Genomic DNA, 14,059 nt, shown 5'->3' with positions numbered 1-14,059 from the left:
TCTGCCTCCGTAGAACCAGGCACCACTGGAGCACAGGGGATCTGCCGCCATGGAAACCAGGCATCACTGGAGCACAGGGGATCTGCCGCCGTGGAAACCAGGCATCACTGGAGCACAGGGGATCTGCCGCCGTGGAAACCAGGCATCACTGGAGCACAGGGGATCTGCCTCCGTAGAACCAGGCACCACTGGAGCACAGGGGATCTGCCGCCATGGAAACCAGGCATCACTGGAGCACAGGGGATCTGCCGCCGTGGAAACCAGGCATCACTGGAGCACAGGGGATCTGCTTCCGTAGAACCAGGCACCACTGGAGCACAGGGGATCTGCCGCCGTGGAAACCAGGCATCACTGGAGCACAGGGGATCTGCCGCCGTGGAAACCAGGCATCACTGGAGCACAGGGGATCTGCCGCCGTGGAAACCAGGCATCACTGGAGCACAGGGGATCTGCTTCCGTAGAACCAGGCACCACTGGAGCACAGGGGATCTGCCGCCATGGAAACCAGGCATCACTGGAGCACAGGGGATCCGCTTCCGTAGAACCAGGCATCACTGGAGCACAGGGGATCTGCCGCCGTGGAAACCAGGCATCACTGGAGCACAGGGGATCTGCCGCCGTGGAAACCAGGCATCACTGGAGCACAGGGGATCTGCCTCCGTAGAACCAGGCATCACTGGAGCACAGGGGATCTGCCGCCGTGGAAACCAGGCATCACTGGAGCACAGGGGATCTGCTTCCGTAGAACCAGGCACCACTGGAGCACAGGGGATCTGCCGCCGTGGAAACCAGGCATCACTGGAGCACAGGGGATCTGCCGCCGTGGAAACCAGGCATCACTGGAGCACAGGGGATCTGCCGCCGTGGAAACCAGGCATCACTGGAGCACAGGGGATCTGCTTCCGTAGAACCAGGCACCACTGGAGCACAGGGGATCTGCCGCCATGGAAACCAGGCATCACTGGAGCACAGGGGATCCGCTTCCGTAGAACCAGGCATCACTGGAGCACAGGGGATCTGCCGCCGTGGAAACCAGGCATCACTGGAGCACAGGGGATCTGCCTCCGTAGAAACCAGGCATCACTGGAGCACAGGGGATCTGCCGCCGTGGAAACCAGGCATCACTGGAGCACAGGGGATCTGCCGCCGTGGAAACCAGGCATCACTGGAGCACAGGGGATCTGCCGCCGTGGAAACCAGGCATCACTGGAGCACAGGGGATCTGCCGCCGTGGAAACCAGGCATCACTGGAGCACAGTGGCTACGCAGCCTTAGAACCAGGCATTCCTGCACACTGACCCTAACTGCCCTGTTACTGGCTTGGAATATTTTATTTTCACCTTGTCCTTTTCAGCATGGTTCCAGGCTCAGCAACTAAAGTGAATGCGTAACCAGGACGGTGCAGTAGGCTACAGCTGGGCTTGGCTCAGTAGTATGAAAAAGGGGTATTAGTGTGTCATGGATGATGCCTCTGTGCCTCAACTCTTATACCTGATAGGTTGCACTTAGAAGGGTGAACAGATGAATATTTTGCCGTCAAGGGATACAAACTACACTGTTACCGTTCACAGACACAAAACAGCCAGCGTTACACAATGGTTGACTGCATGACCGTTGAGCTGCAATGACTGTTGGAGGTCGACTGTATGACGTCACTCATCATACGCTTGTTTGTATATCGTTGTATTTTACATTTGCGTGACTGTTCTTGTCTATCAGTCTATTGGTCTGTTGTTACTTGTCATGTTTAGTGGTTGTTGTTGTTGTTGGTGTTGTTGTTGTTGTTGGTGTTGTTGTTGTTGGTGTTGCTGTTGTTGTTGTTGTTGTTGCTGTTGGTGTTGTTGTTGTTGTTGTTGTTGTTGTTGTTGTTGTTGCTGTTGGTGTTGGTGTTGTTGTTGTTGTTGTTGTTGTTGCTGTTGTTGTTGTTGCTGTTGGTGTTGGTGTTGCTGTTGCTGTTGTTGTTGTTGTTGTTGGTGTTGTTGTTGTTGTTGGTGTTGCTGTTGTTGTTGTTGTTGTTGTTGTTGGTGTTGTTGTTGTTGTTGGTGTTGCTGTTGTTGTTGTTGTTGTTGTTGTTGTTGCTGTTGTTGTTGTTGCTGTTGGTGTTGGTGTTGCTGTTGTTGTTGTTGTTGTTGTTGCTGTTGTTGTTGGTGTTGGTGTTGGTGTTGTTGTTGTTGTTGGTGTTGTTGTTGTTGTTGGTGTTGCTGTTGTTGTTGTTGTTGTTGTTGTTGCTGTTGTTGTTGTTGCTGTTGGTGTTGGTGTTGGTGTTGCTGTTGTTGTTGTTGGTGTTGCTGTTGTTGTTGTTGTTGTTGTTGTTGTTGTTGTTGTTGCTGTTGTTGTTGTTGCTGTTGGTGTTGGTGTTGGTGTTGCTGTTGTTGTTGTTGTTGTTGTTGTTGCTGTTGGTGTTGTTGCTGTTGTTGTTGTTGCTGTTGTTGTTGTTGTTGTTGTTGGTGTTGTTGTTGTTGTTGGTGTTGCTGTTGTTGTTGTTGTTGTTGTTGTTGTTGGTGTTGGTGTTGGTGTTGTTGTTGTTGTTGTTGCTGTTGGTGTTGTTGTGGAAGAGTAACAGCTGCTTCTGTAGAAGCTGATGGAGATAAAATATACCAAAGAAACAAATGAATCACACCAGACATATTATGCTGTTGTGCGAAACATCTCAACTACTGCGTGTCCTTAGAAGAGTCACTGGGAAGGTAAGGAACAGGAACACACGTGGTGAAATGTTTCAGACAATGATCCGCATGGACAGGAAGGATCTCTGTCTCCTTCACCGCGTCTCTCTCACTGCCCCCAGAAGCATATCTTCCACATGTAGGTCTGCGTCTGACATGGCACACTACACCCTATTACCGAAGTGGGCACCTAGTCAAAAGTAGTGGACTATATTAGAAATAAGGTTCCCGTTTTGCACACAGCCTCAGTCTAGCTTACAGTGTCTGGGTCAATCACGTGACGTGTACATAGTGTCTGGATAAAATATTCGACAACTAATATATACAAATGTTATGTTATGTAACCTTTTTCTTTTATTGAGTCCTAAAAGAGTTCACAGTGAAATGTAATTAAAGCGGTCACTAGGGCAACCGTCCGAAGGCCCACATTTAAAAAAATATCTTTATTTAACTAGACAAGTCAGTTAAGAGCATATTCTTATTTACAATGAGGGCCTACCCCAGCCAAAACCTGGACGACGTTGGGCGCCGCCCTATGGGACTCCCGATCACGGCCGGTTGTGATACAGCCTGGAATCGAACCAGGGTTTGTAGTGACGCCTCTAGCACTGAAATGCAGTGCCTTAGTCCACTGCGCCACTCAGGAGCCCCAAATGCAATCCATATAAATATTAAACATCTTAAATCGTCACAAAACGGTTTATTCTGCCATTATTTAATGTTCTGATCCACTATACTGCTATATGGGTACAACATTAAGTCACTATTTTGGATCAAATCACCTGATGATACTCATGTGACCAGATGTGACATCATGAAGATGCACGTGAGAGACCCTCTGGTTAAGAAGGTAAGTCTCTCGTAAATGTTTGATAAATTTACATTTCCACTCCCTGTCAGGTCCCCCCCCCCCCCCCCCCCCCCCAATTTGCCACTGGCCTTGAACCGTTAAAGCAACAAACACCAAACCAACATTGACATGTGCAGACTGACTCAACGCAGATTGTTGTCAAAATATTGTTGATTATTGTACTTTTTTAACTATAATCACATTTGCTTAAAACCCAATGCATTTCAATTTCTATAGACTTAAATGACAACACATGTACATTTGCATAAAATATATGGGTTATCATTTTTATTTTACCTTTATTTAACTAAGCAAGTCAGTTAAGAACAAATTCTTATTTTACAATGACGGCCTAGGCCAAACCCTCCCCTAACCCGGACGACGCTGGGCCAATTGTGCGCCGCCCTATGGGACTCCCGATCACGACTGGTTGTGATACAGTCCGGGATCTAACCAGGGTTTGTAGTGACGCCTCTAGCACTGAGATGCAGTGCCTCAGACCGCTTCGCCACTTGGGAGCCCAATGAGAACAATATGATTCAATGTTCACCATAAGAACACGGTGGTAGACATGTCAAATACTACTGCTCTTTAGCCATTTCAACTCCAAACCTTAAATTAACTTCAACATTTTCAAAACGTAATAAACTATAACTATTTAAATGTAAATAAAAAAATAGAATACAATAACCCAGCAACGATAAAAGCAACTCTAGAACCGTTCAAGCTGAAGCACCAAACCAACATTCACATGTTCAGGCTATGCTATCAACCATAAAAACTTCAAGACAAGATAGCAAGTACACACATTTTATTTTATTAATCTTAAGGCTAGGGGGCACTATTTTCACGTCCGTATGAAAAGTGTGCCCAAAGTAAACTGCCTGCTACTCAGGCCCAGAAGCTAGGATATGCATATAATTGGTAGATTTGGATTGAAAACACTCTAACGGTTCTAAAACTGTTAAAATTATGTCTGTGAGTATAACAGAACTTATTTGGCAGGCAAAACCCCGAGGACAAACCATCCAGGAAAAAAGAAATTTCAGGTCACTCTCTTTTCAATGGGGTTTCTATGTGGATCTAGATTTCTAAGGCACTTGCTTGCAGTTCCTATCGCTTCCACTAGATGTCAACAGTCTTTAGAAATTGGTTGATGTTTTTCCTTTGTGAAATGAAGAAGTAGGGCTGTTCAGAACGAGGGTCGGGTCTAGTGTTCTGTTGTGGTTGGGTCGCACGACCTGAAAGCTCGCTACGCTTTGTTTACGTCCGGTATTGAACACAGTTTATTCCGTCTTAAATGTTATCGATTATTTACGTTTAAATATACATAAAGTTGTATTAGGAAAGTTGTTTGAAATGTTTGGATCAAGTTTACAGGTAACTTATTAGATACTTTGTAGTCATGTTGCGCAAGTTGGAACCGGTGTATTTTCAGAATCAAACGCGCCAAATAAACTGACATTTTGGGGATATAACGACATAATTAATTGAGCAAAAGGACCATTTGTGATGTTTAATGGACATATTGGAGTGCCAACAGAAGAAGATCTTCAAGGGTAAGGCATGAATTATATCGTTATTTCTGAGTTTTGTGTGGCACCTGGCGGGATGAAATATGATTGTCTGTGTTTGTTTGATGGGGTGCTGTCCTCAGATAATAGCATGGTTTGCTTTCGCCGTAAAGCCTTTTTGAAATCTGACACTGTGGCTGGATTAACAAGAGGTTCATCTTTAAACCGATGTATAACACTTGTATGATTTATGAATTATTATTATGAGTATTTCTGTTTTTGAATTTGGTGCGCTGCTATTTCACTGGGTGTTGTCAAATCAATCCCGTTAACGGGATTGGCGCGCGAAGGGATCACTAAGAAGTTTTTAATGTACTTTTTCTAGTTTGTTTTTGTGTCAATACAAGTGTTGGGTACACATCAGAGTGAAGCCAGTCGAACACCACCAGTCCAACAACACCATCCAACACCGCCAGTCCAACACCGTCAGTCCAACAACACCATCCAACACCGCCAGTCCTACAACACCATCCAACACCACCAGTCCTACAACACCATCCAACACCGCCAGTCCAACAACACCATCCAACACCGCCAGTCCTACAACACCATCCAACACCACCAGTCCAACAACACCATCCAACACCGCCAGTCCAACAACACCATCCAACACCGCCAGTCCTAGAACACCATCCAACACCGCCAGTCCAACAACACCATCCAACACCGCCAGTCCAACAACACCATCCAACACCGCCAGTCCAACAACACCATCCAACACCACCAGTCCTACAACACCATCCAACACCGCCAGTCCTACAACACCATCCAACACCGCCAGTCCTACAACACCATCCAACAGCGCCAGTCCAACAACACCATCCAACACCGCCAGTCCAACAACACCATCCAACACCGCCAGTCCAACAACACCATCCAACAACACCATCCAACACCACCAGTCCTACAACACCATCCAACACCGCCAGTCCTACAACACCATCCAACACCGCCAGTCCAACAACACCATCCAACACCGCCAGTCCAACAACACCATCCAACACCGCCAGTCCAACAACACCATCCAACAGCGCCAGTCCAACAACACCATCCAACACCGCCAGTCCAACAACACCATCCAACACCGCCAGTCCTACAACACCATCCAACACCGCCAGTCCTACAACACCATCCAACAGCGCCAGTCCAACAACACCATCCAACACCGCCAGTCCAACAACACCATCCAACAGCGCCAGTCCAACAACACCATCCAACACCGCCAGTCCAACAACACCATCCAACAGCGCCAGTCCAGCAACACCATCCAACACCGCCAGTCCTACAACACCATCCAACAGCGCCAGTCCAACAACACCATCCAACACCGCCAGTCCAACAACACCATCCAACAGCGCCAGTCCAGCAACACCATCCAACACCGCCAGTCCAACAACGCCATCCAACACTGCCAGTCCTACAACACCACCAGTCCAACAACACCATCCAACACCGCCAGTCCAACACCGCCAGTCCAACAACACCATCCAACAGCGCCAGTCCAGCAACACCACCAGTCCAACAACACCATCCAACACCGCCAGTCCAACACCGCCAGTCCAACAACACCATCAAACACCGCCAGTCCAACAACACCATCCAACACCACCAGTCCAACCACACCATCCAACACCACCAGTCCAACAACACCATCCAACAGCGCCAGTCCAACAACACCATCCAACAGCGCCAGTCCAACAACACCATCCAACACCGCCAGTCCAACAACACCATCCAACAACACCATCCAACACCGCCAGTCCAACAACACCATCCAACACCACCAGTCCAACAACACCATCCAACAACACCATCCAACACCGCCAGTCCAACAACACCATCCAACACCACCAGTCCAACAACACCATCCAACACCGCCAGTCCTACAACACCATCCAACACCGCCAGTCCAACAACACCATCCAACACCGCCAGTCCAACAACACCATCCAACACCGCCAGTCCTACAACACCATCCAACACCGCCAGTCCTACAACACCATCCAACAGCGCCAGTCCAACAACACCATCCAACAGCGCCAGTCCAACAACACCATCCAACAGCGCCAGTCCAGCAACACCATCCAACCCTGCCAGTCCAACAACACCATCCAACACCGCCAGTCCTACAACACCATCCAACACCGCCAGTCCAACACCGCCAGTCCAACAACACCATCCAACAGCGCCAGTCCAGCAACACCACCAGTCCAACAACACCATCCAACACCGCCAGTCCAACACCGCCAGTCCAACAACACCATCCAACACCGCCAGTCCAACAACACCATCCAACACCGCCAGTCCTACAACACCACCAGTCCAACAACACCATCCAACACCGCCAGTCCTACAACACCATCCAACACCGCCAGTCCAACAACACCATCCAACACCACCAGTCCAACCACACCATCCAACACCACCAGTCCAACAACACCATCCAACACCGCCAGTCCAACAACACCATCCAACACCGCCAGTCCTACAACACCATCCAACACCACCAGTCCAACAACACCATCCAACACCGCCAGTCCTACAACACCATCCAACACCGCCAGTCCTACAACACCATCCAACACCGCCAGTCCTACAACACCACCAGTCCAACAACACCATCCAACACCGCCAGTCCTACAACACCATCCAACAACACCATCCAACACCGCCAGTCCAACACCGCCAGTCCAACAACACCATCCAACACCGCCAGTCCAACACCGCCAGTCCAACAACACCATCCAACACCGCCAGTCCTACAACACCATCCAACACCGCCAGTCCTACAACACCTCTTCCCCCCAAGCGAGTGAAACAGCGCCCCACTGTCTTACTATATGAAGTATATATAGCTGATACATGCCATAGTCTTTTTGACCCAGACAGCATCAAATACATGGGATACACATACATTGTTTCTGCCTTGACGACGATAACATTATTATCAGCCAACTGTAAAGTTTGGTGGAGGAGGAATAATGGTCTTAGGCTGTTTTTCATGGTTTGGGCCCCGTAGTTCCAGTGAAGGGAAATATTAACACTACAGCATACAATGACATTCTAGACAATTCTGTGCTTCCTACTTTGCGGCAACAGTTTGGGGAAGGCCCTTTCCTGTTTCTTCGGTGTGGAAGAACTTGACTGGCCTGCACAGAGCCCTGACCTCAACCCCATCAAACACCTTTGGGATGAATTAGAACGCCGACTGCGAGCCACGCCTAATCGTCCAACATCAGTGCCCGACCTCACTAATGCTCTTGGGGCTGAATGGAAGCAAGTTTCTGCAGCAATGTTCCAACATCTAGTGGAAGCTGTTATAGCAGCAAAGGGGGGGGACCAACTCCGTATTAATGTCCATGATTTTGGAATGAGATGATATATATATATATCACAGGAAGTTGGTGGCACCTTAATTAGGGAGGACGGGCTGGTGGTAATGGCTGGAGCGAAATAAGTGGATTAGTATCAAATACATCAAACACATTTACTGCGTTCCAGCCAATATTATTATTAGCTTTTTTTAATGCCCAGCTCACGAGGCCCCTTGATGATGTCATTGCCTCTTCTACCTAATGCTACAGAGCCTTCAGAAAGTATTCACACCCCTTTTACTTTTTCCACATGTTGTTGTTGTTACAGTCTGAATTTGGAATGGATTAAATTGAGAATTTGTGTCACTGGCCTACACACAATACCCCGGTAATGTCAATGTGGAATTATGTTTTTAGAAATGTTTACAAATGAATTAAAAATGGAAAGCTGAAATGTCTTGAGTCAATAAGTATTCAACCCCTTTGCTGTGATAAGCCTAAATAAGTTCAGGAGTAAAAATGTGCTGAACAAGTAACGTAATAAGTTGCATGGACTCAATAATAATAATAATAGTGTTTAACATTATTTTTGAATGACTACCTCATCTCTGTACCCCACACATACAATTATCTGTGAGGAAACCTCAGTCGAGCATGGGGATTTCAAACACAGATTCAACCACAAAGACCAGGGAGGTTTTCCAATGCCTATAGGTAGATGGGTAAAAACCAGACATTGAATATCTCTTTGAGCAGAGTGAAGATATTCATTACACTTTGGATGGTGTGTCCATACATCCAGTTACTACAAAGATACAGACGTCCTTCCTAACTCAGTTGCCGGAGAGGAAGGAAACCGCTCAGGGATTTCACCATGAGACAAATGGTGATTTTAAAACAGTTACAGAGTTAAATGGCTGTGATAGGAGAAAACTGAGGATGGATCAACAACATTGTAGTTACTCCACAATACTAACCTAATTGACCGAGTGAAAAGAAGGAAGTCTGTACAGAATAAAAATATTCCAAAACATGCTTCCTGTTTGCAATAAGGCACTAAAGTAAAACTGCAAAAAAAGAATTTTTGGTCCTGAATACAGTGTTATGTTTGAGTCAAATCCAACACAACCAACCCATCACTGAGTACCACTCTTCATATTTTCAAGCATAGTGGTGGCTGCATCATGTTATGGGTATGCTTGTAATTGTTACAAGTTTTCAGGATAAAAAATAAACGGAATAGAGGTAAGCACAGACAAAATCCTAGGAAAAAAACTGGTTTAGTCTGCTTTCCACCAGACACTGAGAGGTGAATTCACCTGTCAGCAGGACAAGAGTTGGTTACCAAGACGACATTGAATGTTGGCCGAGTTACAGTTTTGACTTAAATCAACTTGAAAATCTATGGCAAGACTTGAAAATGGTTGTCTAGCAATGATCAACAACCAATCTGACAGAGTTTGAAGAATTTTGAAAATAATAATGGGCAAATATTGTACAATCCAGGTGTGCAAAGCTCTCAGAGACTTAACCAGGAAGACTCACAGCTATAATCACTGCCAAAGGTTCTTCAACAAAGTATTGTGTCAGGGATGTGAATACTTACGTAAATGATATAATTCTGTATTTCATTTTCATAACATTTGCAAACATTTCTTAAAACACGTTTTCACTTTGTCACTATGGGGTATTGTGTGTAGATGGGTGAGACAAAATAAAATATTGAATCAATTTTGAATACAGGCGGTAACACAACAAAATATGGAATAGATTCTGAAGGTACTGTAAGTCTGCCATTGGCCACCATATCGGACTCCCTGAGACAGGGAGGATAGGATTCAAACTAATCCGTATCATCGTTTATTCAATTTAGACTTACAAATGAGTAAAACCCATTCTCAGGCTTGAATAACACTGGTGGCCCCTTCAGTCTCCACAGAGTTGGGTAAAGCTGATTTTAGTTGTTTTTGTGTGTCCTTTATGTGGAACGACTTCCAGAGCTCTCTGAAATGAGATGTTCTGGTCCCCCATTGGTCAGTTCAGAGTGACGATCAGAGACTATGTTGATGAATGTGTCAGTTTTTCTTAATTTGTTTTGTAATGTTGTATATTGTATGTGTATCATGTACACTGCACAAAAAATTTCAACACAACATGCAAGAATTTAAAAGATTTAAAAGAGTTACAGTTCATATAATGAAATTAGTCAATTTAAATACATAATTTGGGTACAACCAGTGTTTTTTATTGCCTTAAAAATGCAGAGAGAAGCTCGGTCTGTAAAAGAACATTTCAGTTTTGTTAAATTTCATCAGGTTTTCATTTCCCTAACAGAAGTTATAGTTGACAGTCATTCAAAATGGAGGGGTCGATATTCAGAAAGACATTAATAGAAGTTCAACACTAGAGGTTGAATATTTATTAATGTCTTATATATATACAGTGGGGAGAACAAGTATTTGATACACTGACGATTTTGCAGGTTTTCCTACTTACAAAGCATGTAGAGGTCTGTCATTTTTATCATAGGTACACTTCAACTGTGAGAGAAGGAATCTAAAACAAAAATCCAGAAAATCACATTGTATGATTTTTAAGTAATTAATTTGCATTTTATTGCATGACATAAGTATTTGATACATCAGAAAAGCAGAACTGAATATTTGGTAAAGAAACCTTAGTTTGCAATTACAGAGATCATACGTTTCCTGTAGTTCTTGACCAGGTTTGCACACACTGCAGCAGGGATTTTGGCCCACTCCTCCATACAGACCTTCTCCAGATCCTTCAGGTTTCGGGGCTGTCGCTGGGCAATACGGACTTTCGGCTCCCTCCAAAGATTTTCTATTGGGTTCAGGTCTGGAGACTGGCTAGGCCACTCCAGGACCTTGAGATGCTTCTTACGGAGCCACTCCTTAGTTGCCCTGGCTGTGTGTTTCGGGTCGTTGTCATGCTGGAAGACCCAGCCACGACCCATCTTCAATGCTCTTACTGAGGGAAGGAGGTTGTTGGTCAAGATCTCGCGATACATGGCCCCATCCATCCTCCCCTCAATACGGTGCAGTCGTCCTGTCCCCTTTGCAGAAAAGCATCCCCAAAGAATGATGTTTCCACCTCCATGCTTCACGGTTGGGATGGTGTTCTTGGGGTTGTACTCATCCTTCTATTCCTCCAAACACGGCGAGTGGAGTTTAGAGCAAAAAGCTCTATTTTTGTCTCATCAGACCACATGACCTTCTCCCATTCCTCCTCTGGATCATCCAGATGGTCATTGGCAAACTTCAGACGGGCCTGGACATGTGCTGGCTTGAGCAGGGGGACCTTGCGTGCGCTGCAGGATTTTAATCCATGACGGCGTAGTGTGTTACTAATGGTTTTCTTTGAGACTGTGGTCCCAGCTCTCTTCAGGTCATTGACCAGGTCCTGCCGTGTAGTTCTGGGCTGATCCCTCACATTCCTCATGATCATTGATGCCCCACGAGGTGAGATCTTGCATGTAGCCCCAGACCGAGGGTGATTGACCGTCATCTTGAACTTCTTCCATTTTCTAATAATTGTGCCAACAGTTGTTGCCTTCTCACCAAGCTGCTTGCCTATTGTCCTGTAGCCCATCCCAGCCTTGTACAGGTCTACAATTTATCCCTGATGTCCTTACACAGCTCTCTGGTCTTGGCCATTGTGGAGAGGTTGGAGTCTGTTTGATTGAGTGTGTGGACAGGTGTCTTTTATACAGGTAACGAGTTCAAACAGGTGCAGTTAATACAGGTAATGAGTGGAGAACAGGAGGGCTTCTTAAAGAAAAACTAACAGGTCTGTGAGAGCCGGAATTCTTACTGGTTGGTAGGTGATCAAATACTTATGTCATGCAATAAAATGCAAATTAATTACTTAAAAATCATACAATGTGATTTTCTGGATTTTTGTTTTAGATTCCGTCTCTCACAGTTGAAGTGTACCTATGATAAAAATGACAGACCTCTACATGCTTTGTAAGTAGGAAAACCTGCAAAATCGGCAGTGTATCAAATACTTGTTCTCCCCACTGTATATATATATTCTTATTTTACTATTATTTTCTTTAAATAATGCTCCGAAAACAAATTATTTCCAAAACATTCATGGTCGCACCAAAATAAAAAAAATGTAAAGGTAAATTTAACAATCTTATAAAAAAATCAGATTTTTAACAATAATTTATTGCAACAAACCCAGAATGTGCGTAGGTAATACTCAAGGGAACAGAAAAAGTGTTTCACACTTTACATATTTATCTTTTTTTATTTTTTTAAATCACTTTTGAGAACCTTTTTCATCATTGACCCGTCTTGCTGTCTCTCTCACTCAGCTAAAACGACCCCCCCCCCCCCCTCCCCCCAGCAGCATATCCCTCATCCCCTCTACATGCAGCACAGCTCAGTAATGGCATCCCTCTATAAATAACACATGAGGAGTGGCAAGGCCCAGCCCTTTTACATGTCTGATCATATTACTACTATCTCCTTGACTTACCTGACACGGTCAGCAATGTCAGAACGAACAGCTTCTCACTCCGCTCTGCTCTCATCCCCATATCCTCCGGAGATATCTACTACCGAAGGGCAATGTTGTATTGAGTACATAGCTACTATACATCAATGGGTCTCAACTACCTAGAAGCACATGAGGAGGGTGTCCTTCAGGAGGGTGTCCGTCAGGAGGGTGTCCTTCAGGAGGGTGTCCTTCAGGAGGGTGTCCGTCAGGAGGGGGTTCTTCAGGAGGGTGTCCTTCAGGAGAGTGTCCTTCAGGAGAGTGTCCTTCAGGAGGGTGTCCTTCAGGAGAGTGTCCTTCAGGAGAGTGTCCTTCAGGAGGGTGTCCGTCAGGAGGGTGTCCTTCAGGAGGGTGTCCTTCATGAGGGTGTCCTTCAGGAGGGTGTCCTTCAGGAGGGGGTTCTTCAGGGGGGGGTCCTTCAGGAGGGGGTTCTTCAGGGGGGGGTTCTTCAGGAGGGGGTCCTTCATGAGGGTGTCCTTCAGGAGGGTGTCCTTCAGGAGGGGGTTCTTCAGGAGGGGGTTCTTCAGGGGGGGGTTCTTCAGGAGGGTGTCCTTCAGGAGGGGGTTCTTCAGGGGGGGGTTCTTCAGGAGGGTGTCCTTCAGGAGGGGGTTCTTCAGGAGGGGGTTCTTCAGGAGGGGGTTCTTCAGGGGGGGGTCCTTCAGGAGGGGGTCCTTCAGGAGGGGGTTCTTCAGGAGGGGGTCCTTCATGAGGGTGTCCTTCAGGAGGGTGTCCTTCAGGAGGGGGTTCTTCAGGGGGGGGTTCTTCAGGAGGGTGTCCTTCAGGAGGGGGTTCTTCAGGGGGGTGTCCTTCAGGAGGGGGTTCTTCAGGAGGGGGTTCTTCAGGGGGGGTTCTTCAGGAGGGGTCCTTCAGGAGGGGGTCCTTCAGGGGGGGGTTCTTCAGGAGGGGTTCTTTAGGAGGGGGTTCTTCAGGGGGGGGGTTCTTCAGGAGGGGGTTCTTCAGGAGGGGGTTCTTCAGGAGGGGTTCTTCAGGAGGGGTTCTTCAGGAGGGGGTTCTTCAGGAGGGGGTTCTTCAGGAGGGGGTTCTTCAGGGGGGGTTCTTCAGGAGGGGTCTTTCAGGAGGGGGTTCTTCAGGAGGGGTTCTTCAGGAGGGGGTTCTTCAGGGGGGGGT

The 14,059-nt window shown here is 46.6% G+C and overlaps 2 protein-coding genes across 2 annotated transcripts; one reads left to right on the top strand and one right to left on the bottom strand.

The window, feature by feature from the left end:
• Positions 1-3,480: 3,480 nt before the first annotated feature.
• LOC139541892 (uncharacterized protein DKFZp434B061-like) lies at positions 3,481-7,934 on the top strand. The gene is made up of 3 exons (XM_071346774.1): positions 3,481-3,516; positions 5,438-6,805; positions 6,918-7,934. The coding sequence occupies exons 1-3, from the start codon at positions 3,481-3,483 to the stop codon at positions 7,932-7,934; spliced, it is 2,421 nt and encodes an 806-aa protein (XP_071202875.1).
• A 5,119-nt stretch (positions 7,935-13,053) lies between these two features.
• LOC139541890 (uncharacterized) lies at positions 13,054-13,638 on the bottom strand. Its single transcript, XM_071346773.1, has one exon. The coding sequence runs from the start codon at positions 13,636-13,638 to the stop codon at positions 13,054-13,056; it is 585 nt and encodes a 194-aa protein (XP_071202874.1).
• Positions 13,639-14,059: the final 421 nt, after the last annotated feature.

This window comes from Salvelinus alpinus, chromosome 17, assembly GCF_045679555.1.
Source record: "Salvelinus alpinus chromosome 17, SLU_Salpinus.1, whole genome shotgun sequence".
Taxonomy (NCBI): domain Eukaryota; kingdom Metazoa; phylum Chordata; class Actinopteri; order Salmoniformes; family Salmonidae; genus Salvelinus; species Salvelinus alpinus.
The sequence above is the reverse complement of the archived record's forward strand: the minus strand, read 5'-3'. Positions and strand labels throughout refer to the sequence as shown.

Excerpts from the sequence above, each read along its gene's own strand:
- LOC139541890 (XM_071346773.1), bottom strand. The coding sequence starts at position 13,638 with ATGAAGGACCCCCTCCTGAAGAACCCCCTCCTGAAGGACCCCCTCCTG.
- LOC139541892 (XM_071346774.1), top strand. The coding sequence starts at position 3,481 with ATGAAGATGCACGTGAGAGACCCTCTGGTTAAGAAG. Across the intron at positions 3,517-5,437 it reads GAGACCCTCTGGTTAAGAAG|TGTTGGGTACACATCAGAGT; the intron begins GTAAGTCTCTCG and ends TGTCAATACAAG. Across the intron at positions 6,806-6,917 it reads CAACAACACCATCCAACACC|TCCAACAACACCATCCAACA; the intron begins GCCAGTCCAACA and ends CAACACCGCCAG.